This window comes from Myxocyprinus asiaticus, chromosome 2 (assembly GCF_019703515.2).
Source record: "Myxocyprinus asiaticus isolate MX2 ecotype Aquarium Trade chromosome 2, UBuf_Myxa_2, whole genome shotgun sequence".
In the NCBI taxonomy this organism is placed as follows: domain Eukaryota; kingdom Metazoa; phylum Chordata; class Actinopteri; order Cypriniformes; family Catostomidae; genus Myxocyprinus; species Myxocyprinus asiaticus.
Genome location: NC_059345.1, coordinates 31,637,074 through 31,664,847, shown reverse-complemented (window position 1 = coordinate 31,664,847; position 27,774 = coordinate 31,637,074). Strand labels below are relative to the sequence as shown.

Genomic DNA, 27,774 nt, shown 5'->3' with positions numbered 1-27,774 from the left:
ATTTGTTCATTACACCTAGTGCATTAACCAATGTACAGTGCATCCGGAAAGTATTCACAGCGCTTCACTTTTTCCACATTTTATGTTACAGCCTTATTCCAAAATTGATTAAATTCATTAGTTTCCTCAAAATCCTACAAACAATACCCCATAATGACAACGTGAAAGAAGTTTGTTTGAAATCTTTGCAAATTTATTAAAAATAAATTAAAAATATATATTTTTTTTTTTTTTCGTTTTTTATTTTTAATAAGTTTTCAAAACAAACAAACTTCTTTCACGCTGTCATTATGGGGTATTGTTTGTAGAATTTTGAGGAAAATAATGAATTTAATCCATTTTGGAATAAGGCTGTAACATAACAAAATGTGGAAAAAGTGAAGCACTGTGAATACTTTCCGGATGCACTGTAAATGTATAGAATCTTATTAAGTGTTACCATATTTTTACATGATTAGCAATACTAAGAATCTTAAATCAACTGATCAAGTGTGCAGCAATACTGAATTAATAAAAAATAAAATAATACTCTGTAGGAAAAGCAAAACAAAGACCTCCAATAAAGGATTATTCTATTGATATTTGTTGCTTTCAAATGATGGCAATGTCAAGTTCTACATATTAAAGATGATGCTTGATTTCAGTTTTGTTTTACTTTCATTTCAAAAGTTTTTCATCCCTTCATTTAATCAGTGTGCCACCTGTTAATGATGTAGTGTTGACTCTAAAAGCACAGACAAACCTTCTTTCTTTAAAAGCTGAATTACATTTATCTGGTTTATGTTTGGAAAGGCTGTGATACTGTTTGTACTTGTGGAGAAATCTGTAAGAAAAGTACAACCATACTTTCAAAAAGTACATTCTTGTAAAGATATTAATTTGCATAGACCATCACATTTAATTGCGTAACTGAAATTGCACAGCTTTTAAAACAGAAGTCACTTTTAATAAAAGCAAAAAATAAATTTTCTACAAAGTTCTCAGTAAGGCATTGAAATTCTTGTTTAGGTCAATCAGAGTAGACACCTCCACAAAAGATGTCCCAAACCATACAGTCTGTTTTGATAATAAAAAAATATTTCAAGGCCATCTGAATAAATTTGCCTTCCCCACTTGCCACCTGGGGCCAATGGCATGATAGCAGCTTTATGAGGAGTAGGTCACCACTGAAATCAAGTAAAGGGTTGACACGTTGCTCAGTTTACCCAAAGATGGCGCTGTGTTGCATGAAAGGGTATGGCTGCATGTCTGCAGGGGTGTTTGGGCACTGAGAGAATTGGAAGGAGGATGATCAGCCTTTGTCACATGAAGTCATCATAGTCATTTCCGTACCCACCATCAAAGTCACCAAAATCAAAGTCATCTTTCATGTTTGCTTTAAAACCACCACCAGGGAGCACACCTTTCTTCTTTTTCTTATTTGCCTTCTTTTCCTGTGGGTAATGCAACAGCAACAAATTGAGATTACATTTTTTTCTTTTCAACTTATCTTTTTGATCATCATAAACAATAGAGTAATAAAAATAGTCGATACGAGTATGATCCTTGATTAGACAGCACTTAATGTGATTTCCACTCAAAAATAGTTTTAATGGGTTCCTCTAGCACAAATGAAAAAAGGGATAGATTACCCAAAAATAAAAATTCTCTCAATTTACTCACCCTCATGCCATCAAAGATGTGTATGACTTTCTTTCTTCTGCAGAACACAAACAAAGATTTTTAGAAGAATATCTCAGCTCTGTATGTCCCTACAATGCAAGTAAATGGTGATCAGACCTTTGAAGTTCCAAAAATAGATCAAGTCAGCATAAACAATCCATCAGACTCCAGTGGTTTATTCAATGTCTTCTGAAGCAATCCAGTTGATTTTGGGTGAGAACAGACAAAAATATAAATCCTTTTTCACTGTTCATCTTGACAGCAGTCTCCTTTGCAATTATGATTTCAAGCTTGATTACACTTCCTATTGCATCATCTAGCGCTCTGCGAACGCATCAAGCACTAGGAAGTGTAATTGAGCATGAAATCATGATCATGCCTAGAGACTGAAATGGAAAGTTGTACAGTTAAAAAAGCAGTTGTATTTTGGTCTGTTCTCACCCAAAATCAACTGGATTGCTTAAGAAGACATTGAATAAACCACTGGAGTCTGATGGATTATGTTTATGCTGACTCATCTCCTTTTTGGAGCTACAAAGGCCTGATTACAATTCACTTGCTTTGTATGGACCTACAGAACTGAAATATTCATCTAAAAATCTTTGTATGTGTTCAGCAGAAGTAAAAAATGTCGTACACATCTGGGATGGCATGAAGGTGAGTAAATGATGAGAGAATTTAAATTTTTGGGTAAACTATTCCTTTAAACAGAAATGTACGCAGACTAAAGTAGAGTCAAGACTTCCTGACTGATTTTCCACATCATTCATTCAACTTACCTTTTCTTGCCTTTGTTTTTCAGTGAGTAGAACAGACAAAGAATTACTTATTTTCTTCAGGTCATCTACTTCCACTTAAAAAAAGAAAAAAAAAAAGAAAGAACTGAATGTGCTTATTTGCCTTTAGTCATGTTAATGCTTTTATATTTAAGCAAGCCATCATATAATCTTTAAACTCCAGGGTAAAAATCAGTAACATCTCATCACAACCAATATATGAAGGAAAAAAAAAAAAGCAAAAAAAAAAAAAAACAGACAATCATGTAAATTATTCAGTCAAATTACACAAATTAATTTCTGCACTTACATGAAATACAAAGCTCTCGAAACAGTGACTCCAAAAAGCTGGAATAATGCACTGATTTTTCAAACTGTGTTATCTTATCTTTCAGTAATTTTTCAAATGCAACAAAATCTTCTTTGGATGAGGGGCACATGGCTTCAATTCCAGAGGCATTGTTTGTGGTAATAACAGTAGTAGAGGCATCTGCATCAGCAGGATCAACACCTACAATCAGAAAGTTAAATCAATTGTTACAAAAAAGATACAAATTCCAATCTTAGTATCCATTCACTAAGATCTATAAGACTAAAATATATAGAAAACATTAGCATAAATGTGATGTGTGTAGAACTGCAGTTTCCAGCAGCACCAGTTTACATACAAGGCAACTGGGATTTTGTTTTTGTTTTTTAGAGACCAAGTATGAGCATTGTTACTTTTGGTACTCTCCGATACAGATACCTGTATTTTGCTGTAATTTTCAAAGTACAGGACAGGGTTCTACAGTGTGAGCATTTCACTAGCATTTGCCAAATCATGTTAAAAAAAAAGTCTCAAGACTACTGTGTTCTATTGCTTTGCATACATTGTACCTGTTTTTAAACACAAAAACGTGTCCAATGTGTACATCTCAAGGCAAAATTAACATGCAGCATTTGAATATTATTTGGGTCATGTGTGTAGACATTGAACGCTCACGAGAAGGTTCTAAAGCAATCAAGTAATTTAAATATTTTTGCACAAAGTCTTCACAGAAATATGATTTTACTTCTCCAGCCAATTAGCACCCACATAACAATGTCTGCCTTTCAGTCATCATCAGTTTTGTCTCTAATCAGTTAGTCCACCTGGAATAAAATTATATAATAGAATTCATATTCCGGAGCAGGGGGGCCTGGGTAGCTCAGCAAGTAAAGATGCTGACTACCACACCTGGAGTTGCAAGTTTGAATCCAGGGCGTACTGAGTGACCCTGTCAGGCTTCCTAAGTGCATTGGGAATTGCGCATTCCAAATTGGGGAGAAAAGGGGAGAAAAATTAAAATAAATAATAATAACAATTAAAGCTACAAGCAGCGATGAATGGGCCCTCGCATCCTGGTGCATGTTGGGGCTGCTGTGCCAGGGGAACGGCATTCAATTTTTGTAGCACTTTTTATGTTATAATGTACTTCATTTTTCAGGTCATGTATTTGCATGTAATTCTGAGAGGACAGGAGAGTTAAGGAGGTAAAGGCTTTTTATTTCACAACAGATCTGATTTAATCTCTAGGAGTTCATTAAAGTACGAGGCCTGGAAATGGCAAAAACTATAGAAAAATAAAAATGGCTGACTTCCTGTTGGGTTTAGGATATGGCTCTAAGAGACTTTTTTTGTACGTGTTGATGTTACATATGCCTACCAATTGTCTTACGTGTAGGTGAAACGTGGCGTGAGGGCTGCTTCATTGAAATTTTGTAGGTGGCGCTATCGAGCCATTTTGAACACTTAATTCTAAAACCTGTATCAGATGTAAATTTTCACCACTTCTGAGGTGTGTGCAAAATTTCATGATCTTTCGAGCATGTTTAGGCCTCAAAAATATGATTAGTTTCACATCGAACTCTGTCAGGCCACCACAGACACGCCCTTCAACGAAAACTCGTGTGTGTGACAAGTTTTAGACTATTTTTCAAAGCATGTATGCCATGGAAATGCAGTTTAACAGATCAAGTATGCCTTTACAAAATAGTAGGCTACTGGGCAATTGTGTAGGCAAATTTGAGCAAATCGAACAAAACTTCTACCAGCGAATTTAAGTGCAGAACACCTTTCCCAATATATATCATCTCCCATTGTGTGATTTAGATCAAAATCGAGATATATATTTGGTATTAGTGCTAAGCACAACAGTTAGCTAAGTGTTGCTAGTGTAGTAAAATAGCAGCACTCCACTACATTAGCATGGATTAGCACTTGCTGACATATTTTAACATGTTTGTAATAGGAGTGCATCACAGTGTAAAACATGCCACTTCCTGTTGCCAGTAGGTGGCGCTATGACTATAACTGAATATTGGCACGTAGGTGTATTCAGGCCGGGACTGTTATAAAACATGTGAAGTTTTGGGCAGATTGGACATTGTATGTTTGAGTTGCAACAAATTCCTCTTTAATGGCGAAACATCGAATTTTGTCAGGCTGCCACAGACACGCTGTTCAAAGAAAACTCAAAAGCTTCTCAATTTAGCATCGCCAAGGCCTTTAGATTAGACTGACAGAATATGATGTTGATCTGATTTAATCTCTGGGAGGATCTCATTAAAGTACAAGACCTGGAATTGGCAGTTGCCAGTAGGTGGCGCTATGACTATAACTGAATATTGGCATGTAGATGTATTCAGGCCGGGACTGTTATCAAACTTGTTAAGTTTGGGGCAGATTGGACATTGTATGTTTGAGTTATAACAGCTTCCTGTTTCATGGCGAAACATCAAAATTTGTCAGACCGTCACGGCCACGCCATGCAGTGAAAAGTCAAAAGCTTCGCAATTTAGCATCGCCAAGGCTTTTAGATTAGAATAACCAAATATGATGTTGATCTGATTTAATCTCTAGAAGGAGTTCGTTAAAGTACGAGGCCTGGAAATGGCAAAAACTGAGCAAAAATGTAAGAGAAAAATAAAAATGTCTGACTTCCTGTTGAGTGTAGGGCAAGAGTCCAAGATACTTTTTTGTAGTTATTGGCATGTTACACATGTGTACATGTAGGTGAAACGCAGCGTAAAGCGCACATCGTTGAAAGTTTGTAGGTGGCGCTATCGAGCCATTTTGCCACACCTAATTCTGAAACCCATATCAGATGTAAATTTTCGCCACTTGTGATGTGTGTGCAAAGTTTCATGAGTTTTCGAGTATGTTTAGGCCCTAAAAAATTAGATTCATTTGGGAAAAAAAATAATAATAATAATAATAATTAAAGCTGCAAGCAGCGATGAACGGGCCCTCGCACCCTGGTGCATGTTGGGGCTGTGCCAGGGGAATGTCACTCCAATTTTTTTAGCATTTTTTAGCACTTAAATGTTGTTAAGAGTGTATCACAGTGTAAAATATGTAATTTCCTGTTGCCAGTAGGTGGCACTATGACTATAACTGAATATTGGCATGTAAGTGTATTCAGGCCGGGACTTTTATAAAACATGTGAAGTTTGGGGCAGATTGGACATTGTATGTTTGAGTTACAACAACTTCCTGTTTCATGGCGAAACATTGAACTTTGTCAGGTTGCCACAGACACGCCCTTCAATGAAAACTCAAAAGCTTCACAATTTAACATCACCAAGGCCTTTAGATTAAGACTGACTAAATATGGGGCCTGGGTAGCTCAGTGGTAAAGACGCTGGCTACCACCCCTGAAGTTCGCTAGTTTGCTAGCTCGAATCCCAGGGCGTGCTGAGTGACTCCAGCCAGGTCTCCTAAGTGCACATCGTTGAAAGTTTGTAGGTGGTGCTATCGAGCCATTTTTCCACACCTAATTCTGAAACTCATATCAGATGTAAATTTTTACCACTTCTGATGCGTGTGCAAAGTTTCATGAGTTTTCGAGTATGTTTAGGCCCTCAAAAATGAGATTCATTTAAAAAAATAAATAAATAAAATAAACGCCTAGATCAATAGTGTCCTTGCACCATCGGTGCTCGGGCCCTAATAAAGGCCTAGAAGAACAATAGGGTCCTCGCACCATTGGTGCTCAGGCCCTAATAATATATATATATATATATATATATATATATATATATATATTCCGGAGCAAAGTCCATTAATATTATTACCATATACTAAGAAATTCTTGATTCATATAAACTTATAACTAAATTTTTTTATGCTGATCATATGTGACCTGCTCCATTATTTTGAGTCACATTGACCCAGAATCACATATTAACATTTATGCACTAAAGTAAAATGGAAAGCTTTCTTGTTAAATAATTTTTATTTTTCAATTCCTAAATGTTGCAGAGATATAATCATTTAAATGATGGCTGTCATAAAACCTTGAGAAAACCACAGGTATCTGTATCGATGTAGGTATCGGCAAGTACCAGAACTAATCCTTGGTCTCTAAAAAAAAATCCCAATTGCCTTGTATGTAATCTTGTGCTAGAGAAAACCTATAATGATTCCAAACAATTTTCAGACATTATTTGAAAGAATAGAAATAATTATTCAAGCATATATTAAAAAATTAAGACAAAAATAAAAACAGTTTAAGAAAAAAATAAAAAATAATGCAGTATTAATGAATTCAGTCTATATAACAGCAATACAGTCTCACAAAGCACACTTAAAACCATGGGTATCCATGGATTTACACTTAACACTACACATTCACACTCAAGTTTTTTTCATTTTTGTCATTTTTTTCAGTCTAACTATGGACATAACTATGGATAATTCCCGAGGTAAATGCAAGTTCAGTGAAAGTTGTTTATATCATTGATTACTTCTCGCACTGATTCGCCAATTACATAAAATTATTTTTTAAACCAATTACATTTTGTCTTTCAACTAGGTCAACTGATATATCAGTTTTATTGATTAATTGGGGTGGATAGCTGCTTTTTTAACTTTAAGATTCCAATATTTGTAAAAAAAAAAAAAATTTTTTTATTGTTGTTAATTCCTCAGTGGCCAGTGCTGGAGGATTCAACAGTTGTAACTCTTTGGTTCCACAGAATAATAGCATCCTCTAGTCTAGAGGTTAAATAAAAAAATTAAAAAAATTTAAAAAACACAGACTCCTCCTAGAATTTGTTGTGTTATGTGACTAGGCAATCAGAAGCAGACACTTCAGAAGCGGATTCCAAACATTGACAGAGAAAAACAAAGGTATGTACAGTATATATTACAGATAGTCATGGTATAATTAATAAATCATTTAAGACAACCTAAATTTAATAGTAGGTGGATTGATAATTCATAACTAATTGCTTCACTGGAAAACTGCATTGCCAAAAAGATGGCGAGGATGCATACATTAGCTTTTCAAATTATCAGAACAATGTTACAAAAGCAAAGGATGGAAACTGCTTACCTTTCGTCTTAATTCGGCGTTTTGAATAAAATAAAAGTTACTTATGAATTTGGGCAGAACCAATTCGTTTTTATTTTTGGGCGGTTGAGGGGTGTGGCAGTGGGGGCATGGTCAATCGTCCATCCGGAGAGAGAGAAAGCAGTAAGGGCGCTTGCACCTGAGCTAGATTATGTTTAACACCTGTTTCTAATTCCAGTGAGCATGGGGAGAGTGGCATATAAGCAGCCTCCTGCCAGCAGAGGAGAGAGAGAGTCTGGCACAAGAAAGGCCATGGTGCTCCTGAAGCTGTTACGTTTGTGAAGCTGGTGTGTTTAAGTTACTACGTGCCTGTGAAGCTAATGAGTTTAAGTGACTACGTGCCTGTGAAGCTGATATGTTTGTGAAGTTGTAAAGCATTGAAGTGGCCGATTAAAAGTCCTACCTGAGCCTGGAAAAACCTGCTTCCCTGTGTTCTCCTTCCCTTCTGTTTGTGAAGCTGTGTTACAAGGGGCATCCAATTTGCTACAGTCAGGTTATAAACACATTTTATTTAATATTTTCATTAATTACAGATGGAAAAGTCTTTGAGGAAAGTGCCAGTGTGGGAGTACTACAGTGCATTCGGAAAGTATTCACAGCGCTTCACTTTTTCCACATTTTGTTATGTTACAGCCTTATTCCAAAATTGATTAAATTCATTATTTTCCTCAAAATTCTACAAACAATACCCCATAATGACAACGTGAAGAAGTTTGTTTGAAATCTTTGCAAATTTATAAATAAAATAAAAATTGTTTTTAAAATAAAACACATGTACATAAGTATTCACAGCCTTTGCTCAATACTTTGTTGAAGCACCTTTGGCACCAATTACAGCCTCAAGTCTTTTTGAGTATGATGCTACAAGCTTGGCACACCTATTTTTGGGCAGTTTCTCCCATTCTTCTTTGCAGGACCTCTCAAGCTCCATCAGGTTGGATGGGGAGCGTCGGTGCACAGCCATTTTCAGATCTCTCCAGAGATGTTCAATTGGGTTCAAGTCTGGGCTCTGGCTGGGCCACTCAAGGACATTCACAGAGTTGTCCCGTAGACACTCCTTTGTTATCTTGGCTGTGTGCTTAGGGTCATTGTCCTGTTGGAAGATGAACCTTCGCCCCAGTCTGAGGTCCAGAGCGCTCTGGAGCAGGTTTTCATCAAGGATGTCTCTGTACATTGCTGCATTCATCTTTCCCTCAATCCTGACTAGTCTCCCAGTTCCTGCCACTGAAAAACATCCCCACAGCATGATGCTGCCACCACCATGCTTTACTGTAGGGATGGTATTGGCCAGGTGATGAGCGGTGCCTGGTTTCCTCCAGACATGACGCTTGCCATTCAGGCCAAAGAGTTCAATCTTTGTTTCTCATGGTCTGAGAGTCCTTCAGGTGCCTTTTGGCAAACTCCAGGCGGGCTGCCATGTGCCTTTTACAGAGGAGTGGCTTCCGTCTGGCCACTCTACCATACAGGCCTGATTGGTGGAGTGCTGCAGAGATGGTTGTTCTTCTGGAAGGTTCTCCTCTCTCCACAGAGAAATGCTGGAGCTCTGTCAGAGTGACCATCAGGTTCTTGGTCACCTCCCTGACTATGGCCCTTCTCCCCCGATCGCTCAGTTTGGCCAGGCGGCCAGCTCTAGGAAGAGTCCTGGTGGTTCCAAACTTCTTCCATTTATGGATGATGGAGGCCACTGTGCTCATTGGGACCTTCAAAGAAGCAGAAGTTTTTCTGTACCCTTCCCCAGATCTGTGCCTCGATATAATCCTGTCTCGGAGGTCTACAGACAATTCCTTGGACTTCATGGCTTGGTTTGTGCTCTGACATGCACTGTTAACTGTGGGACCTTATATAGACAGGTGTGTGCCTTTCCAAATCATGTCCAATCAACTGAATTTACCACAGGTAGACTCCAATCAAGTTGTAGAAACATCTCAAGGATGATCAGTGGAAACAAGATGCACCTGAGCTCAATTTTGAGTGTCATGGCAAAGGCTGTGAATACTTATGTACATGTGATTTTTTTTCGTTTTGTATTTTTAATAAATTTGCAAAGATTTCAAACTTCTTTCGCGTTGTCATTATGGGGTATTATTTGTAGAATTTTGAGGAAAATAAAGAACTTAATCCATTTTGGAATAAGGCTGTAACATAACAAAATGTGGAAAAAGTGAAGCACTGTGAATACTTTTCGGATGCACTGTATATTGAAGTATTGCCAGGGAAAGCACAATGTCAAATCTGTTACAAAATAATGAGTGTGGGGCATGTTAATTTTGTTATAAAGTTCAGCACTATTTTACATTGAGTGGAAAGTTTTTATTTAAACTATGGGTTTTGAATATAATCGGCCGATTAATCGCCTATCAACCTGTTTTCCCACCTTAGTTATCGGTCGACCTCTACTTTCAACATCCCACCTGATGTGTGTGTGAGAGCTCCTGTGTTCTCTTCCCTGTCGCCAGACCAAACTATGGATTAATGCCTCACCGTTGTTCTTTGGCTTTACTTTGCCATTGATTTGTGACCCTTACTTTGAAGTTTTGTTTTGTGGAGCAGTTATGTTTAATATTTTGGCCTTTGGTCATTTTGAAGTCTTCTCCACTTATATTATTTCTTTAATAAACTTCCAATTCCTTGATTTTGATCGTCATTGTTCTTTTTGATCTGACGGTTGGGATGGAAATCCACATGCACACTTCATATTATACCCCAACCCTAGACTGGGGAACATTATACTTGCACTCAGTTCATGCAAGTACAACACTGTTGTTACACAGATAGCAAATAAAAGTTAACGATATATGCTTTATAAATGCTTAATGTAAATTAAGCATTAAAAACCAGCATTAACATAGACTTAAAGTGCCACCAGATGTATTTTTGTGTTTTTAAAGGTCTATTTAGTGCATGCTGTTCTGATTCTTACTGAAAGCCTCACGGGCCAATTCCAGGTCTGCCTCCTCCTGCAGCTTCTTTTGTCGAAGCTTCTCTGCTTGTTGCTCCTCTGGTGAGAGTTTCTCACTTATCTGTGTTTCCTGTAACTGTTCACAAGTTGCAATAACAAAAAATAACTATTGCTCAGAATATGTAAAATAAATATGTTTTGGGGTGCAACTAATTGCACATCAACTAATAATATTGTTCTTACCTTATTTTTCAACTCTTGATTTTTCTTTTGCGTAACTTCTTTGACTTTTATTTTAGAGCTTATTTTTTTCTTCTCAGGGGCTGTCACCTCTATAAGAAATGTAAATCAAACCACTGGAGGTCTAGATCACTGGTGAATAGTAAGACTAGAGCAGCTTTTCCACCATCGGGCCGAACAGTTCTAAGTATAGTGAGGAATGCTTCCGGTAGCATTTCCACTTGAGCACAGTTCAGCACAGCATGATTACAAACTACAGTTGAAGTCAGAAGTTTACATACACTTAGGCTGAGGTCATTAAAACTAACTTTTTAACCACTCCACAGATTTCATATTAGCAAACTATAGTTTTGGCAAGTCGTTTAGGACATCTACTTTGTGCATGACACGAGTAATTTGTCCAACAATTGTTTACAGACAGATTGTTTCACTTTTAATTGACTATATCACAATTCCAGTGGGTCAGAAGTTTACATACACTAAGTTAACTGTGCCTTTAAGCAGCTTGGAAAATTCCAGAAAATGATGTCAAGCTTTTAGACAATTAGCTTCTGATAGGAGGTGTACTGAATTGGAGGTGTACCTGTGGATGTATTTTAAGGCCTACCTTTAAACTCATTGCCTCTTTGCTTGACATCATGGGAAAATCTAAAAAAATCAGCCAAGACCTCAGAAAAAAAAAAAATTGTGGACCTCCACAAGTCTGGTTCATCCTTGGGTGCAATTTCCAAACGCCTGAAGGTACCACGTTCATCTGTACAAACAACAGTACCCAAGCATAAACACCATGGGACCACACAGCCATCACACCGCTCAGGAAGGAGATGCAATCTGTCTCCTAGAGATGAACACAGTTTGGTGCGAAAAGTGCAAATCAATCCCAGAACAACAGCAAAGGACCTTGTGAAGATGCTGGAGGATACAGGTAGACAAGTATCTAGGGCTGAAACTAACGATTATTTTGATAATCGATTAATCGACAATTCTGTTTATTTCAACGATTAATCATTAGCTCTAAACCGATTATTCAGCTTATTCTGCTTTTTTATTTATTTATTTATTTTTTTTTTTAAAAAGGATTTTTAGATATTTTAAAATATATATTTTTTAAATATTATATTCAACATTCTCAGATAACATTTTTTCCTTCTGCAGTATAGCTGCTAAAGAAAATGTATGTAGTTTTAAAGGAGTTTTAGATATTTATATTGGAAAACAAGCCAAAACAAAAACAAATCAAAAACGTATTTCGTTGCATTGTATAATGGGGCGAAGACTAACTCTCTCACCTTTTTGTTCACTTCAATCCATCTTTAAATCACAAAAAAACAAACTCTCTCTTATTAATAAAGCTGTGTATTGCCAATTTTCTTCATGATAAGAAATGCACAGTGACACATATTATGATTCAATAAGTCACGAGCCATCATGTTATAATCTAGCTGCATTAAGCGTGCACACTCGAGGGACGAGCGTACCCGTGACAGAGAGTGCTTCAGCCGCGTGCAGTTTCAATCTCTCCCCCTTCGTGCAACTCATAGAAGAGGCGCTGACCGCACAGGGAAATGCCAGTTTTGGAGTTTGTATTTATTTACATGACCTGCTTCCGTATTATTTGAACTTTAATAAAGCTATAACGCATTAAATATAACTGCATTACTCTTGTGGCGCCATGCGAGGGTCGGACGTGTGAACGGTAAGCTCTGCACACTTTGTTAGTTTTTAATACTTTTTGAATCATAAACCGGTGAGATTCTATACACCCTGCTCCATAACTGTTCTATGAAGACAATGTGTCAAAGATTTCAAAATCCTCAGGCTCTGGAGACATTAAAAGACACTTACGCGCTCAAGCTGATACCCCAGACAGGGCCGCAGACCAGGAACTCAGTTTGGATGGTGCGGCGGGAGAGATTCAGCATCAACTGTCGAGCATATCGGCAATGCTGGGGAAGGTCGTTGCCGACTTGGAGGATCTTGCTGTAATATGCCGATCGATCACTGCCATGGAGACAAAATTCTCTGAGTTGGTTACGAGTGTCGGACATCGAGAAACGGATCGATTATCTGGAGTCATCGGAGAGGGAATTAGCTGCTAACCAGCTAGCGACAAAGACAGACTTGGAACACGTTTGGGAAAAAGTTGGAAGACTTTGAGAATCGTAGCCAGCGAAACAATGTCCGAATTGTTGGAATTCCTAAGAACGAAGGCATGAGGCATCAGTATATTATTCCCTGTTAATTCAGAGTCTGGGGGATGGAGCTTTAACTTCTATCAAGACAGTATGAGAGAAAGATTTAAACTTGGTATTGGAGGAGGGAGTGTGGGCTAGGATTCTAAAAAACAAAGTCTGCATCTAAAGATGCAAGGGTGCGCCTTATGCAATTCAAGGTTTTACATAGATTCTATTGGACCCCCTCTAGATTGTACAGGCTTGGTCTTAAAGACAAACCCACCTGCTGGTGATGTCAATCAGAAGATGGAGACACAACCCATGTCTTTGTGGGTGTGTTAAAATCCAAGAATTTTGGTTGAAGATTCAGAGTTTTATGTGTGAGGTATTGGGCACTCAAATTTCATTTTGCCACAGACTCTGTATTTTAAGCGATGGGGCGGTCATCAATATAGAGAATAAGCAAATAAAAAACTAGCGTTATGATCACCAGACAGATAGTTTTAAGGGGATGGAAGCTGGCTGGAGCACCCCCATTTCAGGAGTGGTGTTCAGAGATGGGCAGGTTGGCAGCTTTTGAAGAGGGATCATCCAGAAGACTGAGGAATTTAGACTTGTTTGTGGGGAAATGAGGCAAATATCTGGCTTTTTTGGAGGGCTCTCGGGGAGGGACTGTGGAGAGAGAGGTGTAGTGGATAATGTGCATGATTATTATATTTTTTGTTTTGTTTTGGTTTTTTGTTTGTGTGTCTATAATCATGTGACCACTGGGGTGTTGTTGGGGGTCGGGGTGGGGGTTAAATATTGATTCTGTTTGTACATGTTTTGCTTTTCTTTGTTTAATAGATGAATCAATGGGGGGGCGCATGCGCACAGATCATGGAGTAGTCGCTTTTTTCTGAGCTCCTCTCCGCTGATGCTAGATTTTGAATGTCTTTGTAATTAAAGTACCATTAATCCACTTTACAGTCGATACTGATTTTTTGAGAGTTACCCTTTGTCAGTTGTTTTGAGTACTTTCTGAAATTTAAGCGTGTTGAGCGCGATTTTCATCATTTTGCTGACTCAGTCCGCAAAATGGCATCTAAGAAATCTTCAAAAACCGTTGCAACTATAAGGAGGACGCCAACCCAGGTGACTCTGTCTCACAGGGAAATGTGAACGCGATACTTGCCGCAATCGGTACCCAAGGAGATGATTTGAAAAAGCTGACAGAGGACAAGATGACAGCTTTAAGTGCTCGCTTGGATGCATTGGACGCCACGCTGGTTAACTTGCAGTCAGAACAGGCCGGCATTAAACAAAAAATGGTGGAGATAGAAGATGCCATGAATGGTACGGATTTACGACTCGGAGAGGTTGAAAGGGTGTGTGAAGATTTGTGTGCGAAAAATAAATCTATCTGGGCTAAACTAAATGACTTGGAAGGATGTTCTCGTAGGCTGAATCTCAAATTTGTGGAAATAAGCGAAGGAGAGGAGCGGGGGCACCCCTCGGTGTTCATTTCGGACTTGATTAACTGAGCTCTTCGGCCGAGACAACTCCCCCAAACCTGTGAAAATTGACCGAGCTCATCGGGCACGGTTACCCAAAACGCCTGAAGGCCAGAGATCTCGCACCATTATCGCACGGATCCACAATGATCGGGATAAAGATTTAATCCTTCGTCTGAGCCGGGAAAAGTTTCCTCTGGAATACAAAGAAAAGCGGATTCACATCTTCCCTGACTATACATCGGAGGTGGATGCATGGCGACGTGCCTTTAGCTCAATCACGAAAGCTCTACGGGAGGCTGGGTTGAAATGGTCCCTGCGTTTTCCAGCGAAACTGACACTGCATTATAACGGTCGGGAGCTCTCTTTTGAATTGCCGGAAGAGGCTAAGAAGTTTGTGGATAACTGATCGAATGACTTGGCGTAGCTTCTATGTATGACTTTACTCAGCTTGGCCCGAGTATGGACCTCGACTAACAGAAGTGGACTATTTTTGGAACATTCTGTTAATTTTCATTGTGGTACGTGATTCTGATGACTGGTTATTTGCGCGGCGGAGAGCAGAAGTCTTTTTTTTTTTTGTCACTCCTGTGTTTTTCGTTATTTCTGCTCTTCTTTTGGGGCTAAGGTAAGCTAAGGGTACGTTTACACGACAATGATGTACTAAAAACAGAAACATTTTTCCTTTGCGTTTTTGAAAAGTTTCGCGTACAAATGACAACGTTGTCAAAATGATCCCTGTTCACACGGATCCGTGAAAACGACTAAAAACGCTGTATTATGCATGCCAGGCCAGTAGTTGGCGATGTGACTTTGTAAAGAAACACTACGCGCCTGCGCACATAAGCATTCTTCCACAGAGTGGTGAATACAAACAATGAAGATGGCGAAAGCATCGAGCAATTTTGTCTGGACAGACGTTGAGGTTGCTTTATTACTACAATTACTTTGCTGGAGAAGCGTCAATAAACTCAAATCTTGAGCAGCACATACACAGTCCTGTAGTCCGCCATTGTAGTTTTTAATGTCTTGTGCTTTGTTTTGAATTACTCACGCGCATGCCTATAGACTGAAATCTCAAGATTATTCATTAAACTCTACTCATTTTTACCATCTCTTCATCTCCTGCCTTCTTCTGTATTCCCCCTGCTGACTCTTGGGCTGGTAGGATAGTAAGTTAACATAAGCTGTTGATGATGACTGGTTTTGGATATCAGACAGAACTCTGATATATGGATATCTTCTGACGGAGAGAGAGGTCTTGTGTATACTGGATCTAACATGCATTGCCTCATGTTTTCATATTCTAAGCATATCAATGAATACTGTACATGGCATCACATCTCTGTCTATAGGCTATATACATAGCGGTGGGTGAATGAATTGCAGGGTAAAGGTACATCAAATAAAATTAATTAATAAATAACATTTAAAATACAAATACATTTTTCCCATCTGAATCCATACATTAATTTCAAGATTTTCAAATTGCAGGTTCTGCCTACTGTACAATGTTCACACTCCATACAAAACACTCCAAATGAATAAATTGTTGATTATTGTTATTTGCACAGACACCAGTATTCATATTGATAATTATACATCTCAAATTGATGCCTATCAATCCATCTCTAATACGCGTGCGCATGAAGGCATCGTTTTCAAAAGTTTGCGTTTTTAGGCCCCAAAACGCCATTGTCGTGTAAACGAACAGCCAAAATTTTTAGTTGAAAACACTGTCGCGTAAACGGCCCCTATGTTAGCCTCAATTTGCACTCTTGTTGTCTCCGAGACAATGGGGAATATTTGCTGCTTTTGTTCCTGGGGCAGCTGTGGGGAGTTTTTTTTTTTTTTAATGGTTTTGTTGCACCAGATAATGTTTATTCTTGCTATGTTTTTGAAGATGTATGAATGGCACTATTACCAATAGTAATAACGATTCCGGAGTGAATATTACATTTGTTAGTCGGAATGTAATCGGAATGGGGCACCCGATTAAGAGGGGAAAAGTGTTAGCACATTTAAAGTCATTGTCGGCTGACATTATTTTTCTTCAAGAAACCCATATTAGACCCAGCGAACTTAGGGCAAATTGGATCTCACAAGTTTATCAAGCCACTTTCTCCTCTAAAGCTAGAGGTGTGGCTATACTTTTTAGGAAATCAATTCCTTTTCGAATGCACTCTGTGGTGTCTGACCCTGCGGGAAGATATATTATTGTATCTGGATTCATTAATAAATTCTTTTTTGTAAGTTTTTTTTAGGAAATTATTCGGGCTTATTCCAGATACTAACTCTACTAATTTGATAATTGCTGGAGACTTTAATTGCTATTTGGATCCTCATCTCGATCCTCATTCTTCACAAGTTCCTTCTTCTATTCACTCTGTAGGTGTTTTAAATAATTTGATAAAATCTATGAATCTTGTGGATATATGGAGATTACTTAACCCGACTGCTCGTGATTATTCTTTTTTTTTCCCCATGTTCATAAATCCTATACACATATTGATTACTTTATTATTGACTCCAAACTCATTCAGGGGGTGACTCAGTCCAAATATCATAATATTCTCATTTCTGATCATAGCCCTATTTCTATGGGTCTGAACATTTCGCTACCAAGGGCGCAGTTTTGTTGCCGTTTCAATCCTCAATTATTAATGGATATACAGTTTCAATCTTATATGTCTGAGTGTTTAAGCCAATTTTTGGAGACCAACAACAAGGGGGATGTTTCAGATTCTTGTCTGTGGGAAATGTGTAAAGTAGTGCTAAGAGGTCATATTATTGCATATGAATCTTCGCTGAGGAAAGAGAAGTGTAGGCGTCTGTCTGAGATAGAATCCATACTTCCATCTTTAGAACAAACATTTCATTCATCTAAAGTTCAGTGACCTTAACGCTATTCTTAAGTTGAAATACAAATATAACTCTATTTTGAGCAACCAGGTTTCTAATTTATTAATTAAACTTAAAAACAGTTTGAGTTGGGAGATAAGGCAGATAAGCTTCTTGCCAGGCATCTAAGAGGTGCGCAGGCTAGTAGGACCATTCATCAAATAAAATCTCAGAATGGTATTTTATTAACACATCCTAAAGAAATCAATAATCGTTTTGCTTAATTTTATAAGCATCTTTATTCTTCCAGCTGTTCTGAGCTGAACATTACAGGGCGCCAATTTCTTGATGCAGTGGACTTTCCATAACTTAATGAATGTGCCAGAGAGGAATTAGAGGAACTGTTCACTCTCTGTGAAATTTGAGGCAATTAACTCCTCTAATGGGAAAGCCACAGGCCCTGATGAGTTCAGTGTGGAATTCTATAAGGCTAATGCAAATGCAATCGCTCCTTTGTTGCTTAGAATGGTAAATCAATAGATTGAGATGAAAATATTTCCATACTCTTTGTATGAGGCACATATATGCCTTTTGAAGAAAAAAGATACAGATGTTACAGAGTCCTCTAGTTACAGGCCAATAAGTCTCCTCAATTGCGATCAAAAAGTGATTGCCAAGATTTTGGCCACCCGTTTGAATAAACATGCGGCCTCTTTAATTCACCCAGATCAAACTGGCTTTGTCCCAGGGCGATTTTCATTTTTTAATTCACGTTGCCTGCTAAATATTTTGTATTGTAATCAGAGTAGAGTTCTAAGGCAGCTGCTCCATCTTTAGATGCTGAAAAAGCCTTCAACCGAATTGAATGGAGTTATATGTTTTCTGTGCTGGATCGTTTTGGCTTTGGTGAGAATTTTAAACTATTCATAAAAATGCTTTATTCTTACCCTAAATCTGCAATACTTACTAATTCAGGTAGGTCTGTTTTCGTTCCTCATCAGCGTGGTACACGACATGGCTGTTGTCTAAGCCCACTGTTATTTGATCTAGCTTTAAAACCCCTGGCCATCCTTCTTCGTAATCATTTGGAGATTAGGGGTATATCATGTGGTCATTCTAAGGTTAAGCTGTCCTTATATGTGGACGATCTGCTTTTATATTTGAGTGATCCTTCTTCTGCTTTGCCATTTTTAATGGAATCACTTGAGGTTTTTGGCTCTTTTTCTGGTTATTCTGTTAATTGGGAGAAGAGTGTATTCATGCCCTTGGGTGAAGGGCTGGATGCTCAGTTTCTGAGGTCATTACCTTTTAGAATCACAGAGGATCACTTTACTTATTTAGGGTCAGTCATTCCTAAAAATGTTAAACATATTTTCAGTCTAAATTTCACAGAAGCCATAAATAAATTAAAATATCTATTGATAAATGGAGGGTTCTTCCGTTATCTTTAATTGGTCAGGTCAGTGCTATTAAAATGGTCTCTCTGCCTCGCTTTGTTTATCTTTTTCAGAACCTGCCTATATATTTGCCACATTCTTTTTTTAAACAAATAGATTCTGTAATTTTGCCATTTATTTGTATCTTTAAGGACATCACAATGTAAAAATTGTGTTGTGCTCAATTAGATTAGAATTTTGAATCAACTGAAGACTGCCTTGTATATTACACGTCCTTCAGTGCTCCTGCCCATTTGTGATAATCATAATTTTTTGCCTGGTCAGTCGGATAAGATATTTTCACTGTGGAGAGGCAAAGGACTGACCACAGTTAAGGACTTTTATATAGATGGAAAATGTGCCACTTTCGAACACTTGTATAAAACCTTTGATCTTTCCCAATCACAATTTTTCCGATATCTACAGCTGTGCCACTACATACATACATAAACATTCTTTTACTGAGTTTCAGGATTTGCCTCAGGATCATGATCTTTTGGGTCAACCTCCTATGGTCAAACATTTGGTGACACGATTTGTTTCTTTCCTTTGTGTGTTTATTTTATTTATAGCATATTTTTTGTATATATTTTGTGAGACTTTGATCTGTTATATGTTTGTATAAAAACTGTTATAAATAAAATATAAAATTAAAAAAAGAATGCAAAAAGGAAAAAAAATAGATGAATCAATGAATAATGTTAATCACAAATATAAGTGCATTAAAGATGTAACGCCAAGGTGTTTCCTTTAACAACGCTCGACACGTACGTTGTGCTCCAGCTCCAATTATTCCACAACGAGAGTGCATCTGTATTTACTTGCATTATAATTCCCTCATACTTTGCGATCTACATCGCCTGAAGCTGTTTGGAAGTTTGTAATATAATGGGCTGTGTAATTCTTCCTTTCCTCAGTAAGATGTGAACTGCAGTGCTGCTCTCGCACATCATCAGAGTTTTGTATAATCTCATGTTATGTTAAATGACATCAAACGACTATTCGACAATGAAAATTTTTGTCGACAATTTTTTTTATTGTTGCTGTTGTCGATAACGTTGACTCATTGTTTCAGCCCTACAAGTATTTACATCCACAGGACTTGTTTTACTATCTCGACATAACCTGAAAGGCTGCACAGCAAGGAAGAAGCCACTGCTCCAAAACCTCCATAAAAAAGCCAGACTACAGATTGCAAGTGTAAATGGGGACAAAAATCTTACTTTTTGGAGAAATGTCTTCAGGTCTAATGAAACAAATATTGAACTGTTTGGCCATAATAACCATCGTTATGTTTGGAGGAAAAAGGGTGAGGCTTGCAAGCCGAAGAACACCATCCCAACCGTGCATGGGGGTGGCAGCATCATGTTTAGGGGGTGCTTTACAGGAGAGACTGGTGCACTTCACAAAATAGATGGCATCATGAGGAAGGAAAATTATGTGGATATACTGAAGCATCATCTCAGACATCAGCCAGGAAGTTAAAGCTCGGTCGCAAATGGGTCTTCCAAATGGACAATGACCCCAAACAAACCTCCAAAGTTGTGGCAAAATGGCTTAAGGAACACAAAGTCAAGGAATTGGAGTGGCCATCACAAAGCCCTGACCTCAATCCGATACTTGTGGGCAGAACTGAAAAAGCGCGTATGAGCAAGGAGGCCTACAAACCTGACTCAGTTACACCAGTTCTGTCTGGAGCAATGGGCCAAAATTCCAGCACCTTATTGTGAGAAGCTTGTGGAAGGCTACCCAAAATGTCTGGCCCAAGTTAAACAATGTAATGGCAATGCTATCAAATACTAACAAAGTGTATGTAAACTTCTGACCCACTGGAAATGTGATGAAAGAAATAAAAGCTGAAATAAATAATTCTCATAATTCTTAAAATAAAGTAGTGATCCTAACTGACCTATGACAGGGAATGTTTTATACGATTAAATGTCAGGAATTTTGAAAAACTGAGTATAAATGTATTTGGCTAAGGTGTATGTAAACTCATTTGTTTCTAGGTAGCTGGCAAAGTTTGCTATGGTGAGGTTAATACATTTTAATAAAATAAAGTGAATGTTTGTGATCATGGTTTAACTAGTACGCTATAGTAAATTATTTTCTACACACCTTTTTCATCAGGGAGGTAGATAACACTAGGTAGCTCATTAAAACTCATATCATTATATTACTCATATAATATTTTGTCAATAAATGTCCTTTTTAGCTAGACTGGGAACTTTTACCTTTTCTGCGTATTCATGTCCCGTGGCATGCAGAACCCCTCAGCAAATGATGGTCAACCTCTCACTTTTTTCTCTTAGTTTTGCTTTTTGCGACAGGGGCCATTTTTTTCCTGTGCTTTAGCAGACTAAAAAACTGACCTAAAAACTGAAATAAGACAGTCCTAAAAACTGATCATCCTGCATAGCGCACTCGCTCCTATGTTTATCTCTCATGCTGTCGCCAACTGACGCTTTTGTTATAAACGACAACCATTCGGCCCGATGGTGGAAAAGCGGCTTATGTTCCACTTGTGTCATATAAGAACAGTAACAAAACAAAAACACTTCCCCAAAAGATCTTCTTAATTCCCACACAGCTTTTGAAACATGCAATTGTTCTGCCTTCAAAAAGTTTATGTTGTAATATCTAATCATATACAGCTCAACAGATCCATACCTGCTTTTTTCTGCTCTTCCTCCTTCTCCTCCTCCTCATCATCCCAGTTATCCTGCAGAGAGAAATATATGGTATGGTGCCCAATGAACATTTAAGGAATATTCGGGGTTCAATACAAGTTAAGATCAATCGGCAGCATTTGTGGCATAATGTTGATTACCACAAAAAATACATTTGACTTGTCCCTCCTTTACTTTCAAAAAAGCAAAAATTAAAGTTACAGTGAGGCACTTACAATGGAAGTGAATGGGGCCAATTTTTTGAGGATTTAAAGGCAGAAATGTGAAGCTTATAATTTTATAAAAGCACTTACATTAATTAGTTAAAACTCATGTATTATTTGAGCTGTAAAGTTGTTAAAATAATTTTTTCAGTGGTTTTAGGGTTTGTTGACATTACATCGTCATGGCAATGAAGTTGTAAAACTGGCTATAACTTTAGACAGAAATTGTTAGTAAGCAATTTTATCACACTAAAATCATGTTAACACGCATACTGTTTATGTCTTGTGGCTATATATTTTGAAACAGTGAGTATTTTAACATTTACGGATTGGCCCCATTAACCTCCATTGTAAGTGCCTCACGGTAACCCAGAGTTTTGCTGCTTTTTTTTTTTTTTTTTTAAAAGGAGAGGCAAGTCAATTTATTTTTGTGGTAATCAACATTATGCCACAAATGCTTTCGATTGAGCTTAACTTGTATTGAATCCAGAATATTCCTTTAAACAGTTTCAGTGCCACCTGTGAGAGGTTTTAGAGTTCCTCTCATATATTGTCCGATTACAGTTATGGCTCAGATTTAAAAACACAAGGGCCAAAAGAATTAAAAACATTCAAGCACTATTTGAAATATCATCTTAACATGACCATATAACTGTAACATTCGCCTATTTTCTGCTAATAATTCTGCAACAAAACAAACATTTGGTGAAACTTGGGCCATTAAACCCCGCAACACAATAAGCATACTGTAATTCTGGTCAAGATCAGTTGAACTCTCATCAAGGCCTCGGATGCCGGGTTCATCCATATGTCACCAGCTACACCAGGGGCGAGCAGCTGAAAAGCGAGTCTTTTCTAAAGCTGCCTTTAAACAGAACACAATTCCCGAAAACTGACCGATGACAACACACATTTCAACTGGAAAATGGGTAGGGCGCGTGAGAGACTTCTAGATAAGCGCATCAAAACGAGCCTCAATCGGTTCGTGACGTCAGCTGCTGCCGCTCGCGCAAACTTTTTTCTAGAACGCAAAAGCTACTGCAACTATTATGATGTCAGACACAAATAAAAGTAAAAGAAAACAGTGAAAGAAGAGTTCTGGGTTAACAAAAAAAAAAAACCTGTAGCGTGAAACGCAGTTCACACAGAGTCCGTTAGAAAACTGTCATTTGAGTGCAGCTTAACACAGAATCTAATAAAGATTTTTAGCTTGTAGTCCAAAAACCCGGAAGTCTAATTCGCCATGGGTTCCCTTGGGATTTTCCTCTTTACCAAAGACCTTATTTAACTCATAAGTTAAAAAAAAACCATTATAAAAACCCATAGGGAAGCCATGGCGAATTAGACTCGCCTACAAATTGACGTCACGGCTGAACAGATCTATAACTGGTAAATTTAGCAAAATATTTACAACAAGCGTACTGCTTGCCAGGGTAACATCAAGGCATTTTAGAGTGTCGATACACGTGAACTGTCTGAACTGATGTGAGTGATGTGCTGTCATTACGGCTGGATCCGTTTAAATCATTTTGTTACTGGTATAAGAGACCCAGCAAGAAATCTGTTACCAATTTGTCATGCTGGAAGATGAAACATTTGCTGACTTTAAGACACAGAAACGGTCATTCGTACTTATCAATCATAAGCACGCAACTGGATATAGCTGGTTAAAATAAATAAAACAGGCCTGATCTAAAGGGCTAAAAATACACCGTCTGATCGCCCATGTTAGCGTTGCGATGTCTGCTACATTTAGACACATTCTCGAAGACAACAGAATTAAAAGGAGGAAACACTTTAGTTGTGATTAAATGTCCATTTGCATGGTACCTTCACGTCTTCCTCCTCGTCCTCGCCTTCCCACCTATCCAGCCGCACGACGGCACTTCTGATCGGCACATTTGGCTCGAAGTTGTCAGCGTCTTTGAAAATCACAATAATATCGTTGTCAAATACAGAGACCAACACCCTCTCATTCACTTAACCCAAAATGTGGAAGTAATCCTTACCCCAAGAGTCGGAATCCGCCATCTTGGCTAAGTGTGCGTTAGTTAAAATAGTAACTGAGGGAAAGCATGTGCATTGAGCTGCTATGATCTACGTGCTTCTGTCTTCATGATGATGACGGTATACCGGAGGACTTGCGTCAGCACAGAACCTCGTACAGCGCCCCCGCTTAGCGCACTGGTGGATCACATGAGGATTACTCATTGCATATGTTTAGTTCAAGTAATAGTTTTCGCACATAACACAAAATAGTAATACTTTATTTACGAGGATTCATGCAGTGGTTTATGCACAATAATGATAAACGACAATACAAAATTAAAATACAGTCTGACATCATGTGACATGAAATATTTGGTCAAACAGGTCAAATTAAATAAGTAGACAGAATAAATACATAAAATGAGTTTACAAATGAAAAACAAAACTTCACAATCAATTTTTTTTTTACTTTACGTTTATACAATCACTGTTGATATTTAAAATAATAATAATAATAATAATAATAATAATAATAATAATGAATGAATGAAGGCCCATCTTGCAGGAACAATAAATAATAAACAAATAGATAAATAAAAACAAAACTACAGGATGAAAATGAAGCACAAGTCAAACCAAATCAACTTAGACAATGTATAATTTTCAGTTCAGTTCAGTAATTTCTTTTACGCAAACAATTATTTGGTAACACTTTACAATAAGGTTCCATTTGTTAACATGAAATAACAATGAACAATACTTTTATAGCATTTATTCATCACAGTTAATGTTAATTTCAACATATAGCACTCCATTTTTCAAATCAAAAGTTGTATTTGTTAACATCAGTTAATGCACTATAAACTAGCATGAACTAACAATGAACAATTGTGTTTTTATTAACTAACATTAAGATTAATAAATGCTATAAAATATATGTTGTTCTTAGTTAGTTCATGATACCTTAACTAATCTTAACGAATGGAACCTTATTGTAAAGTGTTACCAATTATTAAAAACAAAATTCAAACAAATTCTTAAAATGTGACATATTGACTAACAATCATTTTTAAAAACAAGTGCTGAAAGAAATATTTCCATGATTTCTAGATCTTTCTTATTATATGTATTTCAAATTAAACACTGATTTTTAAGTACTGTTGTTAATATTACTTCATATTGTACTTAATTGGAAAAGAGAGTTCAACTCAGTATAGTGACAATTCAGCTGTGACAGATCTAATGCATCAAAAGCAGCAGTATCAGGACACTGTAGAGGTAGAAAACGGGACAGGGGTGAACCGCAACTCCCAGTGACCTACCTGGAAGCATATACAAACAGAATAAATATATATATATATATATATATATATATATATATATATATATATATATATATATAATTTTAACTGTTTTACCCAATGACAGCTCTTGAAAATGTCCAAATATCAAAAAGTTTGGTTATTATGATTTCAAGAATACTTACTGCATTACCAAAGAAACACAAAAAAATAAAAAAAAAATCCCATCAACCATCAATACTCACTTTTTAAGCCTCCTCTGCCTGACATTTGTAAAGGGATCAGAATTTGCAAACCTTTCCCATTTCAAAGATTGCTCATGCATTTCAATATAAACTATTTTATTTTTTCCTGCTTTACAACAGGAAAGAAAGTACCTCTGAAATCAACAGGTTTGTCCTCCCAGGGGTTGAGTACCATGGACAGGGCCGTCTCCTGCACTGGAGACAGAGCAGAGCGCTGGGTGTCTGTTACAGCAACGGCCTGCTCATACGTGAAAATGTGAATTTGTGCCTGATTAAAAACTACCTGAGAAGAAAGAATGTGGAAATACCAGGTAAGAAAAATTCTAATATTGTGCTTCAAAATACTTTTAAAAATTTGCTGTCAAATCATTAACAGTGACAGGAAAAAGAAAAAGGATATTCTTTATTGCCATCCCAATAAAACTGTGAACACAGTCAAATAGTTGACAATTTAGCAATATATTACTGGTGCATCACACACTTCAGAATATAAGTTTGTAAAGAGGTTGGGGGAAAGGGTTACTAACTGCAAATTTGCCCGCAGGGATGAGAGAGATGGCCAGTGGGGTGATTCCTTCGATTTGTTCCTTAACCAAAGCAGACATGGACATATCCGGCAGCCCCGCTACAGAAAAGGAAGAAATGCACAAAAATACAATGCAAATTTTGCAACTGTGAACCAAAAAATGCAAATAAGGCAAATCAAATGTTCTGTATGCCAAAAATACAGAAATATTTCAGGCCAAAATAAAAAGAATTTTCCTATTTTTGCATTGACTATGTTTTAGTACAGGCATATACAGTACCTGCAATTGCTCCTATCTCAGTGAAGACCTCTGATCCCCAGGAGCTGACTAGTCCAAATGACAAGCTATTACTGAGCAGTCCTATCATTGCCTGCAACTGCTCCTCAGAGCAGGATAGGCGCAAACGACCCAGCCACAAAACTGCCTTACTGGAAAAAAAAAAAACACAAATTTCACATTCAGCACAAGAGCAATGCAATATTGTAGACTATTAATGTAACATTTTAGACTTCAGATCAAATAAAATAACCTGAACTCTACTGCATTCAGGGTGCGCATGACAGGTGCCTCAATTCCACACACAATATGTCCCAAAGCCACAAGAGTGCTGGAGTCTAACTGGCTAGGAGTCTTTCTAGTTGAGTTCAGCACCGTGTAAAATATTGTTTTCAACTGTAATTGCATACAGAGGTCATAATTTACACTAACATATATATTAAATGAAGGAAGGAATGAACAACAGGCTTCTCAAAGCTCATTAGTGAATTTTACATAATTAATTGTAATTTTTATTAAAGTGTCTTGTTGGAAACTCACTTTTACACATTGTTCATTAATACTTTTACCTGTCTGCTAGTCCACATATTGATTGCACCCATAGCTAAAACGGATTGGATTTCAGACAATCTAAGAGAAGCCAATTCTTCAAGTGATAGCTGAGTGGCAATGCGACCCAACTGAGAGATCACAGAAGGGGTGAAAGTGGAGGGCATTCCATACACCTACACACAGAAAAAAAGAAGAAGAAGAAAAAAACGATTTCCAGAATACTGCACTTATGCGAATTGGATAACACCAGTTTGAAAGCGGTCATTTAAATGTAGGAGCAAATGTGCTGATGATGAAAATATGGCACCTCTTTAGTCTTCGTAAGGAGCACTGACAGCTGGAATGCACTGAAAAAAGGATCCTGGCCAATGAGCTCCAAGCATCTCCGGAAAACAGCTGGTGGCATGTTTCTAAGGCTGTCAATACTCCAGGCAGAAGGTTGTGTCACTTTCAAGCTCTCACAAGTGGGGATCAGTCCAGTAACTAAGACATAGAGATGGAGAGAGAGCAAAGTGTATGTGTAGAACCAAATAAAAAAGTGATTATTACAGTACAGGATAAAAAAATTTTAACAGAGAGGCCAAGGCAGACAATTGTACTTACAAGTGGTGCGTCCCACTCTAAGGAAACCAAGGAAGAACTGAAGCACAAACTGCTGCTTGTTGAACAATTCTGAGGGCTTCTGCCCACAAAGAGAGCCAAGCTCTCCTCTCTCCCACTTCTGCTGACTGAGGAACAGCCTCTCAATGCGCTCTAAGCTCATCAAACCCTGAAGACACACGCATGTACATACAGACAGGTCAAAACACAGGCAGAGTGATCGTCGTATGTCCCTTTATGTTGTATGATGAATGTTCAGTAAGCGAATCACTGAATACATCCTGACCAATCAGTCATTAAGTACAGTACATGCATTCAGAGGATATGTAGATACTGATACAGCTAAAGACACAGAGCAGAAATGTTTGTTCACATACTGCAGGGATCAGCTGAATAGTCTCCGTTGGGAGAAAAAATAAGAAACGGTCCACTTGGTTCAGTGTCTCCGATGTCCAGTCTTGTACAGGGCTATGAAGAAAAAAAGGAGACATT

At 37.7% G+C, this 27,774-nt stretch overlaps 2 protein-coding genes and 1 long non-coding RNA gene across 4 annotated transcripts; 1 reads left to right on the top strand and 2 right to left on the bottom strand.

The window, feature by feature from the left end:
- Positions 1-352: 352 nt before the first annotated feature.
- LOC127411640 (eukaryotic translation initiation factor 3 subunit J-B-like) lies at positions 353-23,948 on the bottom strand. 2 transcript variants are annotated; one of them, XM_051647350.1, is made up of 9 exons: positions 23,802-23,948; positions 23,623-23,714; positions 21,570-21,621; positions 10,959-11,047; positions 10,737-10,851; positions 8,220-8,273; positions 2,749-2,949; positions 2,442-2,515; positions 353-1,433 (listed from the first exon to the last, which is right to left on the bottom strand). In XM_051647350.1, exons 1-9 carry the CDS (start codon positions 23,821-23,823, stop codon positions 1,302-1,304), a joined length of 831 nt encoding a protein of 276 aa, XP_051503310.1. In that variant the 5' UTR covers positions 23,824-23,948; the 3' UTR covers positions 353-1,301. The 2 variants fall into 2 exon arrangements, with proteins under 2 accessions (XP_051503310.1, XP_051503317.1); XM_051647357.1 differs by lacking the exon at positions 8,220-8,273.
- On the top strand, positions 23,214-25,987 carry LOC127411652 (uncharacterized). The gene is made up of 3 exons (XR_007892325.1): positions 23,214-23,277; positions 25,448-25,638; positions 25,872-25,987. It is a non-coding gene; the product is annotated as an uncharacterized LOC127411652 (long non-coding RNA).
- LOC127411633 (stereocilin-like) lies at positions 24,907-27,118 on the bottom strand. The gene is made up of 7 exons (XM_051647336.1): positions 26,990-27,118; positions 26,700-26,855; positions 26,384-26,526; positions 26,134-26,282; positions 25,855-25,952; positions 25,460-25,610; positions 24,907-25,103 (listed from the first exon to the last, which is right to left on the bottom strand). Exons 1-7 carry the CDS (start codon positions 27,086-27,088, stop codon positions 25,021-25,023), a joined length of 879 nt encoding a protein of 292 aa, XP_051503296.1. The 5' UTR covers positions 27,089-27,118; the 3' UTR covers positions 24,907-25,020.
- Between the last annotated feature and the right edge of the window lie 656 nt (positions 27,119-27,774).